At 42.0% G+C, this 27,154-nt stretch overlaps 1 protein-coding gene across 1 annotated transcript; it reads left to right on the top strand.

Moving 5' to 3' along the window:
* Window positions 1-536: 536 nt before the first annotated feature.
* TMEM30A (transmembrane protein 30A) lies at window positions 537-27,154 on the top strand. The gene is made up of 7 exons (XM_045010986.1): window positions 537-1,000; window positions 10,756-10,872; window positions 13,530-13,637; window positions 16,787-16,874; window positions 19,839-19,982; window positions 20,552-20,758; window positions 24,934-27,154. Exons 1-7 carry the CDS (start codon window positions 758-760, stop codon window positions 25,125-25,127), a joined length of 1,101 nt encoding a protein of 366 aa, XP_044866921.1. The 5' UTR covers window positions 537-757; the 3' UTR covers window positions 25,128-27,154.

Raw genomic sequence — 27,154 nt, 5'->3', positions numbered from 1 at the left:
GCACAGGACAAGAGTCGTTTTCGTAACGCACCGCAACAGCCCACAGTGACGGCAGCATGAAGCGCGTCGCTAAGTCACGCGACACCTCCCCGCTGAGGCCTTGGCTACACTTGCAAAGTTGCAGCGCTGCAGCAGGGTGTGAAAACACACCCTCTCCAGCGCTGCAAAGCGCCAGTGTGGTCAAAGCCCCAGCTCCCAGCGCTGTCTGTTATTCCCCACAGGGAGGTGGAGTGCGGACAGCGCTGGGAGACCTCTCTCCCAGCGCTGGCGCTTTGACTACACTTAGCGCTTCAAAACGCTGCCGCGGCAGCGCTTTGAAGTGCAAGTGTAGCCAAAGCCTGAGCGTCGTGCGCCCCAAGCGGGGCGGGAGAAACTGCGCATGCGTGGGCAATCGCGCGCGCGCGCGTTCTCGCTCTCTCTTTGCGCATGCGCCTTCGGGGAACAGGCAGGAAGCCCCGCCTACGCCGGCAGGGTGGAGCTTATCGTCATCGATTATGCGCCCCAGATCTAAACAAGCCCCTGCCTCGCCTACTGCGGCGGCGCATGCGCAGATTGGGGAGGGCGGGCGGAAGACGGTGTCCCGATCACCCGGTTAGGGGAGCTGGTGACGTTTGTTTGTTGTTAGTGGCTTCGTGGGTGCGGAACTGTCCCCTTCCTCGTGCGCAGGCGCAGTTCTCTCCCGTTCCTCGCTGGTCCGAGCGGAGGCGGCCTCGGTTCCCGAGCGGGGCGCTGGCTGCTTCCCCTCCTCGGCGGCCCCATGGCGGTGAACTACAACGCGAAGGAGGAGGCGGACGGGCACCCGTCGGGAGTGGGGGCCCCCGGCGGGGCGGGGAAGAGCCGCAAGCCGGATAACACGGCGTTCAAGCAGCAGCGCCTGCCGGCCTGGCAGCCCATCCTGACGGCGGGCACCGTGCTGCCCGCCTTCTTCATCATCGGCCTCATCTTCATCCCCATCGGCATCGGCATCTTCGTCACCTCCAACAACATCCGCGAGTACGAGGTGAGGGCCGGGCCGGGCCGGGCCGGGCCGGGGAGCGGGCTGTCGGGGGCTGGGGGACCGGCGCTGGCTCTCCCTGCCCCCGCGGGGGGGGGTGTCTTTGCCCTGGGAGGGGAGCTCTCTCCCGTGGTGGTTACCGGCGCTGGGCTCTCCCGGCCGCGGAGGATGACGGGGCTGCCGGCTCCTGTTCTCAGCTGGTGTCTGAGCTCGCGCCTCGCCCCCCCCCCCCCGTCTCGATGAAACCCTGGCAGAGGGTGAGCGGGGGCGATTTTGAGTGCAGGAAATGTTCGGAAAAGGGAGCTGGGCTTGCTAAAGCCAGGCAGACCACTTCTGGGAAATACCCTGTAGGGTAGGGACCCCGCTGTACAGTACTGGCCTGGGGTGGAGGGGTGTGGAGTTAATAGCTCTCTGCCTTCCATAATTTACCACGTTATGGTTGAGGTTACAAATGCCAACTCTGAAACAGAGAGAGAAAAGTCCCCAGCCTGGGTAATAGCTGGAAGACCCAGTGTTCCTCATGGAGCATCCATTCCTCAGACCAGGGTCAGATGAGGTAGGTTTTATAGGTAGCATGATAGTCTAGCAGCCTGCAGGATTAAAGGGGTTCTGCTGTTCCATTGGGCATTGCCAGATCCTTCTTGTCTCTTCGTGCTGTTGTGGTCAATGTGGTTTTGGAGGTGAAGAAATCGCTTCTGTAGGAAATGACTGTGTTTCTCAGTTTGGTCAAATGTTTAACGTTCTGTTTTTAATTACTTGTTTATTTCTTGCATTGACTAATGGAGGTTGAAAGAACATAGAGTGGTAGACTCAAAACACTGAAGATGACCTTGCCTACTATCCTGAGCATCCTCCTTTGATACTTTAATGTGGATAAATGTAAAGTAATGCACATTGGAAAAAATAACCCCAACTATACATACAACATGATGGGGGCTAATTTATCTACAACGAGTCAGGAAAAAGATCTTGGAGTTATCGTGGATAGTTCTCTGAAGATGTCCACGCAGTGTGCAGAGGCGGTCAAAAAAGCAAACAGGATGTTAGGAATCATTAAAAAGGGGATAGAGAATAAGACTGAGAATATATTATTGCCCTTATATAAATCCATGGTACGCCCACATCTCGAATACTGTGTACAGATGTGGTCTCCTCACCTCAAAAAAGATATTCTAGCACTAGAAAAGGTTCAGAAAAGAGCAACTAAAATGATTAGGGGTTTAGAGAGGGTCCCATATGAGGAAAGATTAAAGAGGCTAGGACTCTTCAGTTTGGAAAAGAGGAGACTAAGGGGGGACATGATAGAGGTATATAAAATCATGAGAGATGTTGAGAAAGTGGATAAGGAAAAGTTATTTACTTATTCCCATAATACAAGAACTAGGGGTCACCAAATGAAATTAATAGGCAGCAGGTTTAAAACAAATAAAAGGAAGTTCTTCTTCACGCAGCGCACAGTCAACTTGTGGAACTCCTTACCTGAGGAGGTTGTGAAGGCTAGGACTATAACAATGTTTAAAAGGGGACTGGATAAATTCATGGTGGCTAAGTCCATAAATGGCTATTAGCCAGGATGGGTAAGAATGGTGTCCCTAGCCTCTGTTCGTCAGAGGATGGAGATGGATGGCAGGAGAGAGATCACTTGATCATTGCCTGTTAGGTTCACTCCCTCAGGGGCACCTGGCATTGGCCACTGTCGGTAGACAGATACTGGGCTAGATGGACCTTTGGTCTGACCCGGTACGGCCTTTCTTATGTTCTTATGTTCTTATGTTCTTACTGATTTCTCTAGCTCAGTGGTCTCCAACTTTTTTACACCTAAGATCACTTCTTGAATTTAAGAGCAACCCAGAATCTATCCCTCCCCTTCCCCCTGAGGCTCCACCCCCCTCCCCCATCTCCTATCACTCACTCTCCCCCACCCTCACTCACTTTCACCGGCCTGGGGCAGAGGGTTGGGGTTCGGGAGGGGATGCAGGCTCTGGGCTGGGGCCGAGGGGTTCACAGTGTGGGAGGGGCTCTGGGCTGAGCCAGGGGCACGGGGTTGGGGTGCAGGAGGGAGTGAGGGGTGAAAGTTCTGGGAGGGAGTTTGGGTGCAGGAGGGGGCTCTGGGCTGGGGCAGTGTTGTGCAGGAGGGGATACAGGGTGCTGGCTCTGGGGGGGTAGGTAGATGATGTGCAGGAGGGGGTTTGGGTTGCGGGCTCTGGGAGGGAGTTTGGGTGCAGGAGGAAGCTCTGGGCTGGGGCAGAATGTTGGAGTGTAGGAGGGGTATGGGGTGCTGGCTCCGGGAGGGGGTCAGGCCTAGGGGTTGGGGTGAAGCCTCCTGCTGGTCGACACTTACCTTGGTCAGCTCCCAGTTGTCAGCACAGCAAGGTTAAGGCAGGCTCCCTGCCTGCTCTGGCCCCGTGCCACTGCCAGAAGGGGCCAACGCCCCTGTGGGCGGGGGCACGTGGCTCGGCTTGCTGCCCCTCTCTGCAGGCAGCACCCCTGCAGCTCCCATTGGCCATTCCCGGCCAATGGGAGCTCCAGGGTCAGTGCTTGCAGGCAGGAGCAGTGCGCAGAGACCCCTGTCTCCTCCTCCCGCATGGGGCCGCACTGGCAGCTTCCAGGAGTGGCGTGGGAACAAAGCAGGCAGGGAGCCTGCCTTAGTGGCAGCCCCACTACACCACCGGAGATGGCGATCAACTGGGAGAGTCTGTAGGATCGACCAGTCGATCACGATCGACAGGTTGGTGACCACTGCTCTAACCTGATCAGCATACATTTCAACACTAGGACCTTGATTTCACTAGGAAAAAAAGGTGGCTTTTTGCCACGTTTACTAACACATGGTAAAATCCCAGTGTGGACAAGGCAAATATAGTTTAATGCTAATAGCAGGCTGAGGTGAACATCTGTAACATGTTAAAAGTCGTGTTTATTTAGTGATTATAAAAAACACATTTTTTCCTAGCATGCATGCTCCCTAGAAGCCTGACATGTCAAATAAATTTAGCAGTAAATGCACCAAAGGTGTGTGCTCTTCAGTCTGCATTTTCCAGTGATATTGTAGTATAAATACTCAGACAATACTTTGCATCTGGTACACCGCTACCTCGATATAATGCCACCTCTTATATCCAAATTTGGATATAACGCAGTAAAGCAGTGCTCTGGGGGACGGGGGAGCTGCGCACTCTGGTGGATCAAAGCAAGTTCAGTGTAACACAGTTTCACCTATAACACGGTAAGATTTTTTGGCTCCCAAGGACCGTGTTATATCAAGGTAAAGATGTACTTAGCTACAGTATTCATATAAACCCTTAAGCTTTGGCTTTACAACTCTTAAAAAGCTCCCGCTGAAAAGTTGCACATCATCGTCAAAAACAAACTTGCCATCATTGTTAAATCTGATCAGCTCTTATCTACTCTACCTTGTGTTGACTTAGACCCTGATCTTGCAAACACTTACATATATGCTTAACTTTACCGCTTTCAGTAGTCCCACTTAAAATAGTGGGATTACTCACAGTAATAAAGTGAAGTGCATATGTGGCTGCAGACTGAGCCCCTTAAAAATACACTTTGGTGTGCAGATCAAGTCATACCAGTTATGTAAAAAACAGTATTGTTCACTTCTATCTGTCAATCAGTGGAGATAACCTCCTTGAGGAGTGAAGATGGAATAGTTGTGGAAATTATTTCATTAGCTAGATCGAAAGAGTGTCTGCGATTTTTCCTTTGTATATCTTTGTTAAAATGTTAACACTACCATAATGCAATATGCAAAGGAATATAAACATCAGACTACTTAAAAAAATAAATGAAACCCTCAAAGGCAAGGAATTTAAAAGATAAGGTAGAAATGTACTTTATGTTCTCCCAGTTCTGTGTGTGCTCTTAATTGCTTTCTAAAAATATACATGCCTTTCTGCTCAGATTTGAGCCACACATCCCATCTCAAAATCAACCCTGAGCTTCTTAAAAGAACATGGTTGGATTTGATAGAGTAACTTTAAGACATTTTCTTGAAATAACACTTAGGATGGACATGTAAACTCTAAATTTGTGTGTTCTTTTAATGATTGGAACAAGAGTAAAAAGTTGTTGTTTCTAACACATCAACCACCATTGTAGCTCATCATTTCTTTAAAGAAACCAATTTCCTTAGTTTCGTTATATGAAAAAATTATTACAACAAAAAATATTTAAAATCAAAGGGCAAATTTTTCAGAACAGAATGCCTAAAGTTAAGGCCTTAAATCTATAGTTAGATAGCTAAATTTATGTAGTCTGATTTTCAGAAAAGCTGTGCCCTCCCTGCCTCAATGAGTATGTCTGTACTGCATCTGGGAGCAAGCCTCCCAGCCCAGGTCTCATAGATTCATAGACTTTAAGGTCAGAAGGGACCATTATGATCATCTAGTCTGACCTCCTGCCCAATGCAGGCCACAGAATCTCACCCACCCACTCCTGTAACAAACCCCTAACCTATGTCTGAGTTATTGAAGTCCTCAAATTGTGGTTTGAAGACCTCAAGCTGCAGAGAATCCTCCTTCATAGCTGAACTGTTGTTTCAACAGTTACAGACATGACAAAACATTCAAGCTGTGCATGACCTTTGATGCCAGATCACCTTGATAAGCCAATAGTACCTGCCAGTTTGTAGATGTTTCCCCCCTTCCTTTTACCATCAACCCATCCCAGATTAAGTTTGGGGCAACATCTTGTCTGGAGGTTCCAGTGTTCTTCTGCAAAACTGAATTGTCTGCACCCCATAAGAAAATGTAGGAGCTCAGTGCTGTGGCATTATAGTCCATCTCACCTCTTCTGGTCTCTAGCTATTTTATTGGCAAACATTCTTGTTTGCCTTTGTAGCAGTAGTTTGCCCTTAATATGTACTCCATTGAAGGAAGGGGATACAAAGGATTCTCTTACTGAATGACAGCTAACAAGGAAGAACTCAGAGAAGCATATGTTGTCTGCCAGGAACAACAACAAAGAGAGAGAGGGTGAAGATATCAACCGGAGTTCTTTTGAACTTTAAAATAGCTTTAGCTAAACTGTTGATTAAAAAGAGAGCAGTAGCAGGGCCACAGATTTGTGTTAGTGGAGCTCACACTAGTGTGGTAAAAAAGCTGTATAAATGTTGCCGCTCAGGCTTTCTAACCTAAGAGGTAGGGTGGGCCTGAGCGCCGAGCCACAGTGTCAAAGCAATGTCTACACAGCGATATTTATCATGCTAACACGGGCCCTGCTAACACAAGCCTGTGAACCCAAGCTGCCAGATGCAGTGAAGAAATACTGTGTGAGGTCACTGGTGCTTCAGTTACTTAATATCTTTGAAAAATATACTGCTTTTATTTAGGTGTCTAGGACCTTGACCTAACAAACATTTGCACACGTGCTTAACATTTCTTGCATGAGTAGTCCCCCTGATAAAAGTTAAACATGCGGTTAAGTGTTTTTGGGATTGTGTCCTAAATATAGACTAAGAAGCTTTAATTGAAAGTTCCCAGTTTGAAAATTTTTCTTACATTTTGTGTACTATTTGCCTTTTTCAGCTTGGTTGGGAAACATTCTGTTCATTTTCTTTTTTGGGTTCTTATATTGAGACTAAGACCATAGTGTCTATATAAATACATAAAATGGATCTGCTAGCTGTAGAGGAATGTTCATTTAAAAATAAATAAATAAATCTGGTCCCACTGGGTTTTTTTGACAAGTTGAGGTTCAATGGCATGGCGTATACGTTGTGATGATAAAAGATTATATGCCAGTGGAGATCATTCATTTATTTCCCAGACTCTTTAATGATTGTCTTTTTAAAGATATATAACCAAATTTTCTTCTGCAGTCTAGCCCCCTAGTGCTGCGTCAGACCTGCTGGATTCCCTTGGCATGGGTAAATCCCTAACTGGCGTAAAACCATTTTAGTTGTTTTCTTGCAGTCCCTGGAATGGAATAAAGGGTGTGGCTGGGTTCTGGCTGGAATGTGATTGTGCCATGGCCGTTTCTGGCTTACATATTGTCCCTTCAGAGCCGTAGCTAGCTGGCATATTTTAGAGCAGCCTATATGCCACTCTGAAATAATCCAGAGCTGACAAATAGAGCCCTGCGCGGATTCAAAATTTATATCTGCATCCAATCCGTGATCTGCAGATATCTGCAGGTTTGCAGGGCTTTAGATACAAAATTTGGATCCACATCCATCTGCGATCCGCAAAAATGGTTCGCGGATATCCGCATCCATGGATGCAGATATCCGTGGATTTGCAGGGCTCTACTAACAAAGGCACCAGGGTGAAGGAACAGGAACCAGCTCTTGGACACACCTCACTTCCCCTTAGCTGTGAATGATAGGCACACCTGTATAATCTAGCTCATAGAATTTTCATGAACAATGTAATTTTTTTGGTAACTACTCTATGGTTTAAAACAAAATGAACATGTTAAGCACTTTACAGATTTGAAACAACTTCATTTTAAAGTAAAATTTAGTCAAGTAATGTCAACATTTGATATCTTTATTGCTTATTTTCCATGAAAGCCATGTTTACTAAACAGTTGAATATTCTAATACAGTGGTTCTCAAACTTTTTTTTTTCACAGACCACTTGAAAATTGCTGAGAGTCCACTTAATGATCTTTCCAAATGTTGTTTGTACCATTAGTTAACTATTGTAAAGTACTTTGGCTAAAAGCACTATATAAAAAAACAATAATTTTTTTTTGTTCTACAAATAAAAGCGCACAACTCATATTTTAATATCAGTAGTCTTGCCTTTCTAATGCAATGGATGTGCCCTCTCTCCCCTGCCGCAGCAGTCCCCAAGCTGGGGCTGGGAAGGAAGGGGGTCTCTCTCCTGCCACAGCAGCCGCAGAGCTGAGGCTGGGAAGGAGGGCCATCTCTCCCTGGCAGCTGCAGCCCTGGAGCTGGGGAAAGTCTCCCCTTTCTCTGGCCGCCGCAGCCCTGCACATCCCAAATTTCCCCCACCCCCTCTTTTCACCCCACTGCCCCCTCCCACCTACCCTCTATACCCCCTAGAGGCCACCACATCACCTTACAAGTGCATCTTCTCCAAGGTCCAGGCACCTAATTAGTGGAGCCACGCTTGTTTCTCTTGTGTGTGGCCACCCAGGTGCACATCTTAGAGGGAGCTGTCTGCGGACCACCTGAATGGAGCTAGTGGTCCATAGACCACAGTTTGAGAACCTTTGTTCTAATAGCTGTCTGAGTCAGTGAATAATTCCACTTCTTAGTATACGCAAACATGTTTATTCCATAAAATTATTTATAAGTTACTGTCTCTCGTTAAAAAAATAATGGTTGTATTGGTTTTATTTATGAAGGGGAGTGTATAAGAAGCAATTTAAGCATACTTTGTTAGTACTTATCACTCAGCTAAATGTCGAGTATCAATATAGGTTTCACACTGATTTCCATTCCACTTGTCATGAATTGAAATATGGAAGATTTCCAACAGCTTTAACGTAACATAAAATTACATATCCTTTACATGAGTCGCTTTTCTAGCATTTTCTGAAATTCTATTTAGGTCACATGAACATACTTCAGAGGATGGGTAGTGTGTTCATAGCAGTCCAGTTAATAAAATAAATAAATAAATTTGTTGGATGGAAAACAAGTACACCTCTATCTCGATATAACACTGTCCTTGGGAGCCAAAAAATCTTACCGTGTTATAGGTGAAACCGTGTTATATTGAACTTGCTTTGATCCACCGGAGTGCACATCCCTGTGCCGCCTCCCTCCCCCCGCCCGGAGCACTGCTTTACCGCGTTATATCCAAATTCATGTTATATCAAGGTAGTGATGTATATGGCTAGCAAAAAGGTGTCTTCAGTGTCTTACCAGTTTCTCTTGCTTTCTTTTCCTCTACCCTGGGAACAATGCAACAAGTGTTGGATAAATTTAAATTATTTAGGAATCATTCAGGAATTGAAACATAACATTGAAAATCAATTCTAAAAGATACTGACAAACTGATTCAGATCTAAAGCAATTTTTTTAAACTATCAATAATATGATGTATACAGAATGATTGTCCAGTTATTTACTTTGTAAGGATGAACAAAATTGACCTATAACAAGGCAGTTGTGTGTGCTATCAATTATAGATGACCCACAAATGAAAAAAATTATGGAGTTTGTTCTTTATCTTTCTGCATTGCTGCTACTATCAATTACTGTTTATTATCTGTATTACCATAGAGCTAAGAGGCCGCAATCAAGAGTATGGTCCCATTGTCGGTATACAGACATCTGGAGAGAGAGAGAGAGAGTGATTTTCTACTTCATAGAGTTTACAGTCAGTTGTTTAAAGACCTGACATTTTAAAATATAACCTGCCTTTTTAACCTTAAAATAACAAGCTTTGTTTTTTATGTAGGACTCTTTGGCTGACTAGAGAATAGAGTGGGCTCTGAGTATTAAGATTTCTGTGAAATATACTTCACCCTAGGTTTGGCTTGTCATAGGAAAACTATCAATTGTTGACAACAGGTGTCAGTACAGGACTAGTTCAGCTGCTGTTTAACTGCCTGTATATATAAGGACAGACTGGGCAGCACTGTTACAGATCTGTATCCAAACACATTGCTGACAGAGACTGCTGAAATGGTGCTGTTTCCAAGTGAACACAGGGCCTAAAACTTGTTTATTTTTTAGATAACCCTATTTAATTCAACCTTCTTGCCGACACTCAAACCTGGTATACACTAGAAAAAGGATTGTTGATAATGGGGGTAGGCAATAGGTTCAACTGCAAAAATAGACCAGACCAGGGATCCCCAATGCGGTGCCTGCGGGCGCCATGGCGCCCGCGGGGGCATGTAAATGCGCCCGCATCCTGGTCGGCGGTGGAGCATCCGCTGAAATGCCACCAAATTTCTGTGGCATTTCGGCGGTGACGCCTCTCGATGACGCTGCTTGCCGCCGACAAGCGACATCATCGAGAGGCGTCGCCGCCGAAATGCCGCTGAATTTCGGCGGCATTTCAGCGGATGCTCCACTGCCGCCATGGTCCTTCGTCTGGTGCCCGCCAGACAAAAGGTTGGGGACCACCGGACCAGACAAAACAATGTGCAATAGCCTTTTGGAAAACCATCCAAACAGTTGGTCAAATTATCACTGTTCTGTCAGGACACAGTACAAAATTCTTGTATTTACATACTTTGTAATAAAGGTTTGTTTAAAACACCAAACAGAATGATGAGTTGACCCATGTATATATTCTCTGAGGTTTTTAACTCTTCATATTAACGTTGTTTGAATTACATCATTTTTAAAAGTTAGGTAATCCATAATCAATCAAATAAACACTGATGGTTTTCTCCTCTATCCGGTGGTAATCTATTCTTCCTAGCTTTCTTTAAAGACATGCCAACATCATTGTCTTAATATCTTATATTAAGAGCTAGCCTTTCAAAAGCAGCCAGCAGCTCCCAGATTGGGGTCTGAGTGCTTTTGAAAATCTTGCCTCCTCATTTAGGTGCCTAAATGGGGAGTAACAATGTATTAAGTAAGCCTCCATGAGTTGATTTGTTTTTAGCACAGACATTCTTTTTTTTTTTCCTTCTGTGATGTGAAAAATCCACTTGTGAAACCTTAATTCTATATGAAGTCTTCTGTGTGGGAATATTCTTTGGATTTGAGATGTAGTTGATTGAGAGAGACCAGATATTACGTCAGTCTGTTTGGTTTAGCAATCGTGATTTATATCTTTCTCTCGTAACTCAGTATCCTCTTTCTCTTGCAGATTGATTACACAGGAACCGACTCTTCTAGTCCCTGCAACAAATGTTTAAATGTGTCCTGGAATAGCACACCACCTTGTACTTGCACCATTAACTTTACACTGGATCAACCCTTTGAGGTCTGTTACTTTGTGTGTGAGTTGTTATCAGAATTACTCTTAATTTTATGTTCATGCCTTTTGCATTTTATCATTGCTTTTGTAAGGTATTGTACTAGCGATCTTAACATCTGCTTAGTTAAGTCAAAAAACTAAATTTCTATGTTAGAGGAACATCATTCTTGCCTTATTCTTAAAAATTCAATCCTGTTATGCTCCTGTCTTCATCCATCAACTAATCCTGTGTGTTGTATCTTCTCCACAAACTACATCTAGTACAACAGGTTTGAATCAGGTCTTAATTTATTTAGCATCACCCAGAAATGTTTAACATTAACTGGATCCTTAAGTCACGAATCCATAGATTTACCATGTGAGATTTTGACGGTCTGTACTGAGCTTTTTATTAAATTCTCTTTCTGTTGCACCACTGATGGTACAATATGTAGGAGCATTTGCATAGACTGCCTGCTGATGTTTTAACTATCATTAACCAGGGTTAGATGACCTGTTGTAAAGATACAAGTGGCCAGCCTACATTAGCACTCCCAGGGTATGGGTACACTTACGGTTTGCAGCGCTGGTAGTTTGCAGCGCTGGTCATCCAGCTGTGTAGGAGCAGCGCTGGTGTGTGGCCACACTCACAGCTACCAGCGCTGGTGTGTGGCCACATTTGCAGTATTAGCAGCGCTGTTGGGAGTGCTGCATTATGGGCAGCTATCCCAGCATTCAAGTGCAACAACGTGCTTTTCAAAAGAGGGGGGTGGAGGGTGGTGTACTGTGACAGGGAGCGGGGAAGATAGAGTGGATTTTTGGAGCCAACACTGTTGTGTGTTAGCTTCCTGGATTGGAAAAATCACAAAATGTTCATGAGCCCTTAGTCTTAACTCTTAATTGCATACAGCCTGCCTCCAACACGGACTCCCCCCCCCCCCCCCTGTTTCACTCACTCCCTGTGGTGTTTGCTGTGATCAGTGTTTGTTTTAGATTAGCAGTTCAACGGAGCTCCGATCGGTTCTGTTTCATTCACTCTCCCTGCCTCTCATTTGATTGTTTACAGCCAGATACAGATGATCACAGCAAACAGGAGCTCTGTTCGGAGCTCCGATCGGAGCTCGTTCACAACAAAACAAAGAGAGGCTGCATAACAAAACAAAGAGAGTAATTTATAAAAGCATTCTGGGATACACCTTATACCCTGGAGGCCAATCACAGCGCTGGTGTGTGGCCACACTTGATGACCAGCGCTGCAGCACCAGCGCTGGAATCCTTATTCCCCATGCTGAGTGAGGTATACGGCCAGCGCTGCAGCCAGGGAGTTGCAGCGCTGGAAGTGCCCTGCAGGTGTGGCCACTTACTAATTGCAGCGCTGGCAGAGGCTTTCCAGCGCTGCAAATCGCCAGTGTAGCCATACCCCCAGTCATTGATGAAACCACGTGGGTGGTGGTGCAACTAAAGCAGATTTTAACAATGAACTCAGTGTAAACAAGGCTTGCAAACTAGTTTTATGAATGTCCCTAAGGGCATTCAGTTTTACAAAAGTTTGGGGGTCTTATGCTTTAAAAGAAAATTTGAGTTTCTGTGTGAATTTTAGAAACACTCTGTATAATGTAAAGATTTGGAAAACTGAGACTCCTTGAATTGTGCAATACCGTGTGACCAAATGCTGCCTGACCACTCCTGTGTGGTTAGTGAGAGAGACCCAGATCAGAATACCCAATAGTCCTGTGGTTGGAGTGCTCTTCTGACAAGTGGGAGACCACTATTCAAATCCATTCTCCACTTCAGACGGGGTGGGGAGGAATTGAGCCTGGGTCTCTCACATTCCAGTGAGTGCTCTAACTACTAGGCTAAAAGTTATAAGAAAGGTGGCTGCTGCTCCTCCGTTGTTTCATGCAAGAATGGCTTAGGCGCTAAGCCGTCTGACTCCAGGAGAGGAGTTTCCCAGCTGTGGATCACAAGCGGGCTTAGATGCCTCTCTGCAGCCCAGATTTAGCCAGTGAAAATCCATGAGAAGGAGGGGTGGGAGTTATGATAAACCTCTCTTATTGGCATCACCCATTGACTAGATTAGGCAAGGAGCCACCTAGCTTGCTGGCTTGTGTGGATCACAGCTTTAGTCACCTATCTCTCCGCATTCATTGTAAAGAAAGCTAAGCTAGGCACCTAACTCAGGCTTTGTGGATTCCATTATTTCAGTGATTTTTCTAGGTGCCTAAAAGTTAGGCACAGCAGTACTCAGCATTGCTGTGCCTAAGTCCCTTTGTGGGTGTGGGCCTTAGTGTTGGATACAATGAGTGTGGGAAAGCCCCTGGAACTTAGATATTGACACTAAAGAAACTGTCATTGTTGCCTCTGAATTGTTAAACAGTGAAGGTAAGGTATTTCAGCATTTCTTCTTGATGACTTGTGATATGTGAGGTTAGAAGGACACAACTTGTCTTTCAGATGCCAGGCTGAGTTTACAATACCTGCAGTATAAAACATTTTGTTTTGATTTGTCTTCTGAGCTAATACATTATGAATATTACTGATGTAGAATAAATATAGAACATCAATATGTAAAGATTTGTCAATTTCCTGGCTGTATCAACACATTAATGTATCTTATGGATCCTTATCTTATGTATTGGTGTTATTGAATATCCTCTTTCAATCTGCCACCCTGTGTTTTGCAGACCAATGTGTTTATGTATTATGGACTGTCCAACTTCTATCAAAACCATCGTCGTTATGTGAAGTCTCGGGATGACAGCCAACTAAATGGTGATAATAGTTCTTTACTTGTAAGTAAACTTATGCTCAAATCTAATCATCAGTAATAATTAGATAACATAAATCCATACGCTGCAGAAGCATTTTCAACATTGAGGTGAAATAGACACTTTTCTTTGTGCAGTAGGAGACATTGTCAAAGAATCAAAGTTATATTGGTGACTTCATATATGTTGCACTTAATGGACATTATATACACCTCTATCTCAATATAACGCTGTCCTCGGGAGCCAAAAAATCTTACCGCATTATAGGATAAACCGTGTTATATTGAACTTGATTTGATCCACTGCAGCACGCAGCCCCGCGCCCCCCCCGAGCAGTGCTTTACCATGTTATATCCGAATTCGTGTTATATCGGGTGGCGTTATAACAGGGTAGAGGTGTACTTCTATCTGATGGATTGTGGTACAGTAGATTGATCATTGCTCACTGCAAATAAATGTGTTCTGATTAGCTTAGATCTGTTGTGCTTTTCAGGCAGTGAAACCAGTTTAGCTCCATTTGATCTGTCTGAAGTTTTATCTTTCACTAATGAACAATGCCCAGCTAGTTAGCAGATTTCAGTGCTTAGAATTGGATACTCAGATTCAGCATTCCAGTTGATTAACTACTAGTTATCAAATATCAATACTAAAATGCAAGTGTTCAAAACAACTATGTGAAGTTTCTCATGTCCTCGTTAGGAATGCTTTGTCTTCCACAGGCAGTGCGGGAACAAAAAGGATAGGGATAAATGGTCAGTTTTCACTGTGGAGAGAGGTAAATAGTGGGGTCCTCTAAGGATCTGTACAGGGACCTATGCTGTTAACCCCATTTCCCAGATCATTTATGAATATGTTTAACAGTGAGGTGGCAAAGTTTACAAACGATACAAAATTACTCAAGATAGTTAAGTCCAAAGCAGACTGCAAAGAGTCAGAAAGTGATTTCTCAAATCTGGGTGACAGGGCAACAAAATGGCAGATGAAATTCAATGTTGATTGATGCAAAGTAATGCACCTTGGAAAACATATTCCCAACTATGCATACAAAATGATGGTGTCTAAATTAGCTGTTCCCACTCAAGAAAGAGATCTTGGAGTAATTGTGGATAGTTCTCTGAAAACATCTGCTCAATGTGTAGCAGCAGTCAAAAAAACTAACAATTTTAGGAACCATTAGGAAAGGGATAGATAATAAGACAGAAAATATCATAATGCAAATATATAAATCCATGGTACACATCTTGAGTACTGTGTGCAGTTCTGGTCACCCCATCTCAAAAAAGATATATTATAATTGGAAAAAGTAGAGGGAATGGCAAAAAAGAATAAGGAGTATGAAGAGAAATTAAAAAGAATGGGACTGTTCATCTTAGAAAAGAGATGACTGGGGGGGGATATGATAGAGATCTATAAAATCATGATAGTTGTGGAGAAAGTGAATAAGAAAGTGGTATTTACCTTTCATGTAATACAAGAATTAGGGGTCACCCAATTAAATTAATAAGCAGCAGGTTTAAAACAAACATAAGGAAGTACTTCTTCACACAAGGCACAGTCAACCTGTGAAGCTTGTTGCTAGGGGATGTTGTGAAGGCCAAAAGTTCAAAAAAGAATTAGATAAGTTAATGGAAGATCGGTCCATCAGCGGCTAATAGCCAAGATGATCAGGGATGTAACCTTAATCTCTGGGTGTTCCCGCTTCTGGCAATGAGTGGTTTAGAGACTGCACAACAGGGGATGGATCACTTGATAAGTGGCCTGTTCTGTTCATTCCCTTTGAAGCATCTGGCACCAACCACTGTTGGAAGACAAAGTACTGGGTTGGGGCCATTCTTATGTTCTTAATTAGGCCATGTCTAAACTTTGGGTGCTACAGTAGCATAGCAGTGGTGCCATAGCTATGCCATTCAGTGAAAGACATAGGGCTTGGCTACACTTACAAATTTGCAGCGCTGCAGCAGGGTGTGAAAACACACCCTCTGCAGCGCTGCAAATTGCGGCGCTACAAAGCGCCAGTGTAGTCAAAGCCCCAGCGCTGGGAGCCGCGCTCCCAGCGCTGTCCGTTATTCCCCACAGGGAGGTGGAGTACAGACAGCGCTGGGAGAGCTCTCTCCCAGCGCTGGCGCTTTGACTACACTTAGCGGCAGCGCTTTGAAATGCAAGTGTAGCCAAAGCCATAGACTACAGTGACGGAATGGGTTTTTCCATCACTGTAGGAACTCCACATACCCAAGGGACTATAGCTAGGTCAACGGAAGCATTCTTCCATCAAGCTGGCTGCATCTACATTGGGGATTAGATCAGCATATCTGTGATCATAGAATATCAGGGTTGGAAGGGACCTCAGGAGGTTATCTAGTCCAACCCCTTGCTCAAAGCAGGATCAATCCCCAGACAGATATTTACCCCAATACCTTAAATGGCCCCCTCAAGGATTGAGCTCACAACCCTGGGTTTAGCAGGCCAATGCTCAAATCCCTGAGCTATCCCTCCCCGAGAAGGTATGCTCAGAGGTATGGAGTTTTCATATCTGTAGCTATGTCAACCTAAATTTTAAATGAAAACTGAGCCTTAGGCTCTTGGTAAGGGAGTTGTTGGCTATTTGCGGCTCCAGCAGATACTTCACTCTCTGTTCCCTGTGACCTTTATAAAAGGGTGGGAGAGTTCCAGTAAATGGCTGTTGTGCCACTGAAGTCAATTTTATTTACTTGGATGTTTTGTCTCAAAACAGGGCGAGTTGGGGGAGGAGTTACCATTTTTACATTTTCATTGTATAGTATCTATTGGTCTTATATCAGTATATAAATATTTTATTGTTAAGTGCCTAAGTCTTTTTTCAGATAGACTTAATGGTTTAATGGTGGAAATATGTTTTAAATATAGTTTGGTTATTCTGAAGCATTAGATCAAAAGCATACAAAAATTCCACTATATAGAGCATTGATTAAAAAAAAATTGTATTCTACAAAATATATGCACTATGTGGGTTCTGAACTCTGATTTAGTTTTTGTTTAGTGAGTAAAAACTATTACAATTAATATTAAAAATGATATTTTAAATAACTTGAATTGCCAAGTCTAAACTGTTATTCAAAGGATGCAGAAAATGTAGTTTATAATGGGATTAGTTCGCTGCAGATCTTAACTATCTCTTCTTTTCTTTTAAACATTAGCATCCCAGTAAGGAGTGTGAGCCTTACAGCACGAGTGAGAATAAACCCATTGCTCCTTGTGGAGCTATTGCCAACAGTATGTTTAATGGTATGGTATTTTCTTTTAAATTACCTTATAAAAATATCAAGACACTTTTGCAATCTGGTACACACATCAAATTGTGCTATAAATTATTTGAAATTGATGTAAAATGTTAGAGGATTTTGTCTTTAAATTAGACAAGCTTTAACTGTGCAAAGCAAATAGATTTTGTTATGCTTGAGTGCGGAAGGGGAAACATGCTAGGGGAACTGCTCCTGCTTATTTTCCTTCTGAATCTGTGTTATCAGATTCATTCAATTATGACAGCAAGGGTTGGGGATAACTTCCACATGGCACTGGCTGTTATGTTTATCTAGTACATATGTGGTACTGTATATAAAATAAAATATGGAGATCTGAGTGAAGAGTCAGAGTCTGAGGGGGAAACGTGGGCAAGCACAGCAAGGACAAAGGAGAGCAGAGGAAATTTGGGGGGAGGAAATCTAATAAATAGATATATATGAAAGGTATGGGGAATGAACAGGACGAATCAGAAATACCATTGGATCACAGTTATGACATAATTGGTGTCACATAAACTTGGTTGGATAATTCACATGACTGGAATATTAGATAGAGAGTATAGCTTGTTCAGGAAGAACAGGCAGGGGAAAGAAAGGAGGAAGCATTGCTTTGTATCTAAAAAACGTATACGCTTGCATTGAGTTTGACAGGGAAGTAGGAGACAGACTTGTTGCAAGTCTCCGGGTAAGGATAAAAGAGGTATAAAACAGGGGTGATGTCATGGTAGGTGTTACTGTAGACTACCTAACTAGGAAGAAGAAGAGGTGGATGAGGCTTTTTTTAAAACAACAAATAATGATAAATAAAATCCATCCAAAAACACAGAACTTGGTTGTGATGGGGGATTTCAACCACCCAGACATCTGTTGGGAAAATAATACAGCACAGCATAGCTTATCCAACAAGTTCTTGGAATGCATTGGTGACAATTTTTTATTATAGCGTGTGGAAAAAGCAACTGGGGAAGAGGCTATTCTAGATTTGATTCTGATAAACGGAGGAACTGTTTGGTAATCTGAAAGTGGAAGGCAGCTTGGGTGAAAATGATCATGAAATGATAGAAGTCATGATTCTGAGGAATGGTAGGAGAGAAAACAGCAGAATAAAGACAATGGGCTTCAAGAAAACAGTCTTTAGCAAACTCAGAGAATTGGTAGGTAAGCTCCCATGGGAAGCAAATCAAAGGGGGGCGGGGGGAGGAAGAGTTCACAAGAGTTGTCAGATTTTTAAAGAGACATTATTAAGGGCACAAGAGCAAACTATCCCAATGTGTAGGAAAGATAGGAAGTTTGGTAGGGACCATGCTGGCTTAACCAGGACATCTTCAGTGACCTGAAACTCAATAGAGAGACATACAAGAAGTGGAAATTAGGTCAAATTACAAAGGGCAAATATAAAAAAAAAAACCCACAAGATTTTGGGGACAAAAATAGAAAGACTGATGCACAAACCAAGATTAACCTAGTTAGGAATATAAAGGGTAACAAATACATGGGAAGCAAGAGGAATACCAAGGGCCCAATAGGCCCATTACTTAACGAGGAGGGAAAGACAAAAACAAGAAATTGCAGCAATGGTGGAAGTGTTAAATGCCTTTTGTGTTTGTTTTTGGTGAAAATAAACAGCGATCGGATGATTTACTTAGTGAACATCAGTGTAAATGGTGTAGGATCTGAGACTAACATAGGAAAAGAACAAGTTAAGAATTGCATAGACAAGCTAGATGTCATCAAGTTGGCAAGACCTGATTAAATATATCCTGGAATAGATAAAGAACTGACTGAAGAGATCTCTGAGCCATTAGCAATTTGACTTAGTAGTCATCAATGGTTCACCTGCATGGATCTTTCCTGGGTCTGGTTCTATGGAATATCTTCATAAATTATTTAGATTACATAGAAAGTACACTTATGAGGGTTGTGAATGATACCAAGCTGAGAATGGTTGCAAGCCCTTTCGGGGACAGAATTCAGGTTGATCTTGACAAAATGGAGAAATGTTGTTAAATTAAATAGAATGAAATTCAAGAAGGATGAATGCAAAGTACTACACTTAGGAAGGAATAATCAGTTGCACAAATACAAAATGGGAAATGACTGCCTAGGAAGGAATATTGCAGAAAAGGATCTGGGGGTTGTAGGGCATCACAAATTAAATGAATCAACAATTTAAATCTCTTGCCAAAAAAGTGAACATCATGCTGGGATGTATTAGCAGGAGTGTTTATAAGCAAGACACAAAAAGTAATTCTGAAACTCTATTCAGCATTGATAAGGCTTCAGCTAGAGAATTGTGTCCAGTTCTGGACACCATGCTTCAGGAAAGATGTGGACAAACTGGAGAAAGTCCAGAGAAGAGCAACAAAAATGAAAACATAACCTGTAAGGAAAAATTTAAAAAAATAGGGTTAGTTTAGTCTGGAGAAGAGAAGACTTGGACGGAGGGAAAACATAACTGTCTTTAAGTATGTAAAAGGTGTTTTAAGAAGAGGCGAGACGTTGTTCTCCTTAACCACTGAGGACAGGACAAGAAGTAATGGGCTTAAATTGCAGTAAGGGAGATTTAGGTTGGACATTAGGAAAAACTTAACTATAAGGGTAGGTAAGCACTGGAACAAATTACCTAGGGAGGCTGTGGAATCTCTGTCATTGGAGGTTTTTAAGAACAGGTTAGACAAACACCTGTCAGGGATGGTCTAGATGATAATACTTAGTGCTGCCTCAGTGCTGTGGACTTGAAGACCTATCAAGGTCCCTTTTAGTCCTACATTGCTATGATTCTATGATATATTGTGTCCTATGAAACAATTCATTTACTCTGATAGTAAAGGCTATAAATGCTGCCTTCTCCAGTTTTTGTGGAAATATCAAATAAACCTGAACAGATTAAACTAGAGTCAATTGAAGGTTTTTCTACTCCTTCTCTAACATGAATTTCTCATATTAGATACATTGGAATTGTTTCGCATTGATAATGAAACAAGGATCCCTATTACTTTGAATAAAAAAGGTATTGCTTGGTGGACAGATAAAAATGTTAAGTTCAGGAATCCTTCTGGAAATACAAATAATTTGACAGCACTTTTCCAAGGTAAGATCTTAAAAACATGTGAAATGCTTTTTAATAAAAAGCTATTGTTACTGATTATTTTTTTTCGAGTACAAGCACTGTAGTGGACATCCTAATATCACTATGCTGTCATTCTGCTAAGAATACCAAGCTCAACACTTTTTTTGCCATGCAGAGAGATATATGATTGTCTGAAAATGACAGAAACTATGTGTGTCTCTATTTTACTGTAGTATTTTTATTAATTATTTAAAATCAGTACAGTCATTGAAAGAAACTGATATTTTAAAATGCTGGAATTAGAACATGTTATAATTCCCTGTCTATTTTTCAGAAAGTCTAGAAAATGTCAAGTTAGTGGTTTGTCAAGCAAAACATAAATGTCATAAACATACTCTCTGGTAACTGTATTAATTCCTTCTATTGATTTATAATTGGCCAAAACCAAAATTACCTTTGATTGCCAGTATCTGGAATTGCACACACACTTCAGAGTCTTAGAAAAAAGTTCTTAAGTGCACACCAGTATCTAAACCTGCAAGATATACCTCGTCTAAATATTTCTAGTTAATTGAATTCTTTAATTTTAGGCACAACAAAACCTGTGAACTGGCCCAAACCAGTGTATATGCTGGATTCCGAAGCAGACAACAATGGGTTCATCAATGAAGACTTTATTGTGTGGATGCGTACTGCAGCATTGCCTACATTTCGTAAACTCTATCGCCTGATAGAGAGAAAAAATAACTTGCAACCTACCTTACAAGCTGGAAAGTACTCTTTGGACATCACATACAGTATCCTTTATTGAAACTTTAAAAACTGCTAATATTACCTGGAATATTTGAATGTATGTATTTATAGCTTTCAGAATTTGTCAGTATTTCAGTTTTGAGAACATGTGATATGAAACTTTTTTGTTTTGATATGAATTCAGAGAAGCTAATGCAAAGTATGTTGTTTGTGAATAATATCTTTTTTGTGCTTTATTTTATTAATTGCATAGCAGAACCACATAGCATGTCTACTTGTAAATTAATGAAATTATCAGCCCAGTTTACTACTTGTGCAAAGAAGACTGCTCTGGTAATTGGCTTGAAGAAGGCAACATAGTATCTATAATGGAGGTAACCAGTTTGATATTGTAAAGAGTGCCCAAATGAATCACTATAGAAAAACCTGGCATTTATCAGACATATGGAAACTTTCTGGTCTAAACATTTCACATTTTTTATTTGTCCTCGAATGAGAACTGGTCCTTAGACTTTTTTGTAGGCTTTTAAGTTGGTCTTTGCTGTGAAAACTTGAAGCTCTGAGGATGTAGAGATGTGCAGAGACTTCTTGATGAGTTTTGTCAAACAGCCTGAGTTTTTAAACTTCATAAACTGTGAATAACTTTGGGTCAGGAAGAATGTAGGATATGTTTGTGGAGCCTGCAAGCTGTTTAAACCAATTAACTTTGATTCCAGAAAATTAGAATCTTCTGACACACTATAGTGTAATCTCTTTAGTTTAATTTACGAGTTTTCATTTCCTGGTCAAGAAATTGAGAAGCATGCTGCTGCACAGATTTCAGGATATACATTTGCAGCCTGATCCATAAGATATGTAAATCCATCTTCTGGCAACCGTAGTCCTGGCATTTCTTAATTTTGGGTGCTTGACTTCGTAACTTTAGTCATTTACTTTTACTAGTTTTTTGTACAGAATGTAGTGACAGTAATGTGCCAAGTCCTTTAGACAGGTATAAAGACAATCATACAGTCTAATACTTCACTGAGGAGAGAACAATAGTGCCTTTTGAGGAAATGGTGGAGGCATGGCAATGCAAGCGATGGATTCCAGGTACAGGGCTTGCATGGTAAACTCAGAGACAAAGCTGGAGGACCCTTAGGGCTTATCTTCACTGCAGAGTTAACTTGGGCTTTTACTTGGATTTTGTCGCTAACCTAGTTCATAACAGGGCTAGAGATCTGTGTGTATAGTCAGGATGCTTTCAGCCCTGGCTAGCTGCCCTGTCTGGGGCTATAGGCTAAAGCCAAAGTGCTGTTTATGCATGGTCTGGTAACCAGTTCACTTTGCAGTGTGGGCACAGGCAAATCAACTCAGGAACTACTAGTCTGCCATTGCCTTCCCACAATCCTCCACCAGGCTGCATATTTTTGCTCTCTGTCTCTTCTGCATTTCCTGGTCCTAACAGGCCAAGACAAGCTCCTCACACAGCTCCAAGAACGTGGCCTTCCTCATGTGGAAATTCTGGGCTTTCTGCTTCTCATCCCAGATCTCCATGACAGTATAGTCCCATCACTCTGCTTGTGGTTCTGCTGCAGAAGCATTAGGTTGTGGGGATTCCACAGTGTTTAAAACCTCATCAACTATCTCCACTACTCCATGTCTGCATTCAGCTTTTGTGATCTCCTTAGCAAGGCACACTGCTGCATTCTCAGGGTTACAAGCTGCTGCCAGAATGCCCCCTACCAGTGTCATGCTTGCATCTGCTTCCTGTTTCCAGAATGAGAGTTGCATTAATGTCAACCGCAAATGTGTTGGATCCAGGCCATGCTACAAGTTAGAATGCAGGCTGCAGTCAGAAATGTACGGTATGATAAACTGAAAATGGTTTTCTTCTGGTGAACTAAGACCACTTCAGCACAGGTGCCTAGAAAGGACAGACAGGTTCTTCCACAAAACACTGTGGAAATAGTTCACAGAGCCATGCAGCACTAAACAATAGGATATTACCCCAGAAGTCTTAATGCTTCACATGTGAGAGTACAGCTCCCAAGTGGACACAGTCCAATGGATGCACTCAGGTATAGTTGTGTGCTGTTGCCTTTTATGGCTGGGCTACATCTATGTTGATAATCATGTCCAGATCCAGTCATCTCAGTTACTTCTACAGTGAAGACATACTGAAAAGGGGAGAAGTAAAGCAGGAGGTTTGGGTGTAGTGAAGGGAGAAGGAAAGACAATGTGAAAAGAATAGGAAGGATTGAACATGAAGGACAGTCTCCCCCCCACTTCATAGATACTAGGGTTGGAAGAGACCTCAGGAGGTCATCTAGTCCAACCCCCCGCTCAAAGCAGGACCAATCCCCAACTAAATCATCCCAACCAGGGCTTTGTCAAGCCGGGCTTTAAAAACCTCTAAGGAAGGCGATTCCACCACCTCCCTAGGTAACCCATTCCAGTGCTTCACCACCCTCTTAGTGAAAAAGTTTTTCCTAATATCCAACCTAAACCTCCCCCACTGCAACTTGAGATCATTACTCCTTGTTCTGTCATCTACCACTGAGAACAGTCTAGATCCATCCTCTTTGGAACCCCCTTTCAGGTAGTTGAAAGCAGCTATCAAATCCCCCCTCAGTCTTCTCTTCTGCAGACTAAACAATCCCAGTTTCCTCAGCCTCTCATAAGTCATGTGCTCCAGCCCCCTAATCATTTTTGTTGCCCTCCGCTGGACTCTTTCCAATTTTTCCACATCCTCCTTTTAGTGTGGGGCCCAAAACTGGACACAGTATTCCAGATGAGGCCTCACCAATGTCGAATAGAGGGGAATGATCACGTCCGTCGATCTGCTGGAAATGCCCCTACTTATACAACCCAAAATGCCATTAGCCTTCTTGGCAACAAGGGCACACTGTCGACTCATATCCAGCTTCTCGTCCACTGTAAGCCCAAGGTCCTTCTCTGCAGAACTGCTGCCTAGCCATTTGGTCCCTAGTCTGTAGCAGTGCATGGGATTCTTCCATCCTAAGTGCAGGACTCTGCACTCATCCTTGTTGAACCTCATCAGATTTCTTTTGGCCCAATCCTCTAATTTGTCTAGATCCCTCTGTATCCTATTCCTACCCTCCAGTGTATCTACCACTCCTCCCAGTTTAGTGTCATCTGCAAACTTGCTGAGGGCATAGTCCACGCCATCCTCCAGATCATTAATCATAAAGAGAAATTCACTTGATGGTTAAGAGTCTGCCAAGGCAAAGAGCCTCACTGCTTACCAGTATAGCAGTTCTGTTCTATTCAGGCTCTTAAGCCACGCTCATCACTGTAGTATCTATCTGCCATTTTAGTAACCTGGCACTCTTAATTCCCCTATCACTCAAAGCCAAAACTGAGAAATTGTTGGGAATACAGGAAAAAAGGACCTTTCCCCAGTGACCTACAGCACAACCTACTGCCTCCTTTTAATGAAAGAGGAGGCAAGCTTCAGGTGGATCCAACAGTCAACATCCCCAATTTGCAGAACAGGTTGACAAATAAAGTTAGCAGGTGACGGAGCTAGGATATAAACAGTTCGCAAAAGCCGCAGGGAGAGAGAGGGGAGGCAATTACACTCTGAGGAAGCACCAGCCAGCTCAGTGTCTTAGGAACATCAATGGAAGTGGAAGCTTTCTTAACTCCTAGTATGGACACAAACTTCTCCAGCAAATACAGAATCTGTTTAATGTACATCAGATTTTTTGCCTTCAGACGTGTAAACTGTAGTCATTGGAGCTATGACAGTTTACACCAGCTGAGGATCTGCCCCAGGACATGCTTAAAATTGATCTGAAAGGTGAATGAAAGCCAGTGAAGGGGTTTAATGAGACGCATGTGGTCAGAGCAGCAGGTAAAGTAGACGACAGATTGAAGGTTAGATGAGAATCCAAAATACCAGACAGGAGGAGGGTTGCAGAAGTTGATATTAAAAATTTAGCAGGGTCTGTACAAGAGTTCTTAATCATTTGTGTGACTAGCAGCTGTGTACTGGTCAGTGAGAGAACATTATTGTTGTATTTCGTTTTGCTGCACAGTAGTGGAGAGTACATGAAAACTGAGAATTAAAATTAGGTCACTAAGGAAATCAGATATTGAGGACAGGGTGTGTTACATTTTACCACCAGCTGAAATGATCTCACGTTTTAATATGCTAGACATACTACTAATTAAATGACTGAATTTAGGATGAATTTTTCTATACGTTCTTCAGATTACCCTGTGCACAGTTTCGATGGACGGAAACGGATGATCCTGAGCACCATATCATGGATGGGAGGCAAAAATCCATTTCTGGGAATTGCTTACATCACTGTGGGGTCCATATGCTTCTTTCTAGGAGTTGTGCTGCTAGTCATTCATCACAAATACGGAAATCGAAACACTAGTGCGGACATTCCTAATTAATCTTGCATTCTGAAAACAAATGTACTGCATGTGCATCAAGGCCAGTCCAGAGTGGGCCCAGTTTTTGATAGCTTAATCTGTTTATGTTGCTTCTGAAGCTGGGTGCAAAACTTTCTCTAAAGCCTTTCTTCCCCTTGCTGTGGATTGACTTTTGAAAATGACGGGTATTTAATTAGCTATACTGATTGTATCTATGCTGACTGCATAAATGGTTTTCTGATGTTGGCCTCTTCCTAGGCAGGCTATATGATGCATATAGCCCCTGTTCCCTTAATGCATCTGCTGCTTGTTTCTGTGCTATGTAATATATCCATATGATACTGTATGTACAGGTTGTGTGGAGAAAGGAGACAGTTTTAGGATATAGTATAACTTGTTAACCATTCACGTCAGTGCTATTAAAAGGAAAAATAATAAGTCTTTAGTGTTTGTTCATGTCACTGTATTGTGTGCATAGGCTTTGTTCCTTGCTGAGATGTTTAATATATTAAAGTTGTAAAATATTTCCTGTGTAAGCGTGTTACACATTAAATCTTCATAAAGTGCTGTTATAAATTCACATAACTCTGTATTTTAGATATTAGATGTGCCTGGCATGGGAACTAACATCCCCTGAAAATGTCAGGAGATCTGTCAACTGACTGTATGGGTGAATTTCCAAGTCTAGTTTCCACTTGAAAACAGTTGTTGAGATAAAAAAGCAGCTTTGTTCTAAATATTTCTTTTGCTTGAAGTTATATTTAGAACAGTTTACCCATTGTACTTGTGATCTTGCTCTTTGAGCAGCTTGAAGATATTAATCAAGAAAAAATGAAGTTCTTTCCAATCATAAATCTGGGTGGAATAACTATCTTGCCGATGGAGGAACTTCCTTGTTCTGCTCTAGTTAAAAACAGGGCTTAGATGTTCAGAGAAGGCTTTCTTGTAGTAAATCAAATGTAATATTCGGTTCCCTCATTATTTGGAAAAAATAAAACTGAAATTTACTTTTGAAGGTAAGTGTTCAAATCCTAAACTGAAAGAATTCATAGTTATTGAAATGACTATCCCTTTTCTTTTTACATAGATTAAGCTTGGCATGAAAGTCATTTAAATGTCTGTTACAGGTAGTGTACGCTATTCCCTCAAATCTCAATATTAAAACCGGTTTCATTTTTGTTGGTTCATTCAAAGTTAACTGTAAATTATAAGCTACTGCATTCTAGTAATTTTAGACGATGCACATTATACATTGTAATTTAAATGGCAGAGGTTACTTTACATGTAACTGGCTTGATAAAGTATCTGAATATTCAATATTGAATAAATGCTGCAAATTATTTATGATGAAACTTTTGTCCGTAAACAAACTTATTTTCACCTGGATGAATATGTATTGTATTCTGCTGAATGAGATGTACAGTTTCAATGCAATTTAGCCAAGTTTTAGTATTTCTGAAATCAGATGCTTGTGGCAAAAACTTCGGTCATGTTTTAGTAGCTTAACTTGTAGTCAGTTTCTGAAATATACTGTATTAGTATATCAGTTTTGAGAAGATCTCTGACCATTTTTTTTTTACTGAATTGCTTGTTTCCTTGTGTAGCAGTGAAAATAGTCAGTTCCTTTGTGAAATGAGGCAAAAGTTAAACCAATGATTTAGATAGTTTTGTTCACTGATTACATAAAATAAATTTTAGTTGGTATGTTGTTGACTGCACGATAGAATGGGGCAGTGCAACACACAATGATTTTGTGTCCAAAAGAACCGTTTAAGATTTTTTGAAAGTGTTGAAGTTTCATAAATGTCATTGTCATTACAGAATTGGGGTATACAACTTTGATTAATATCTCCACACAGCATCATAGAAAAGCTGCACAAAAGATGTTAGGTTAAAAAATCACTTTAAACTATAGAGTAGTTGCTAGATCTTATTAATTGAACTAGTAAGGGAACTTCTCTCAATTACTGGTTATTTAAATATTTTTATTTTTATAAATGTTTTTTTGGCTGGTATTTGTCAGCTCAATAAAGGTAAACTGAATATAC

The sequence above is a fragment of the Mauremys mutica genome, chromosome 3 (assembly GCF_020497125.1).
Source record: "Mauremys mutica isolate MM-2020 ecotype Southern chromosome 3, ASM2049712v1, whole genome shotgun sequence".
Taxonomy (NCBI): Eukaryota; Metazoa; Chordata; order Testudines; family Geoemydidae; genus Mauremys; species Mauremys mutica.
This window is presented reverse-complemented; position numbering and strand designations above follow the sequence as displayed.

What these genes read in the sequence shown, in the direction of transcription:
- TMEM30A (XM_045010986.1), top strand. Translation starts at nt 758, where the DNA reads ATGGCGGTGAACTACAACGCGAAGGAGGAGGCGGACGGGCACCCGTCG. An exon ending in TTTGACAGCACTTTTCCAAG is followed by an intron (nt 19,983 to 20,551) that starts GTAAGATCTTAA and finishes CTTTAATTTTAG; the next exon opens with GCACAACAAAACCTGTGAAC. An exon ending in CTCTTTGGACATCACATACA is followed by an intron (nt 20,759 to 24,933) that starts GTATCCTTTATT and finishes TACGTTCTTCAG; the next exon opens with ATTACCCTGTGCACAGTTTC.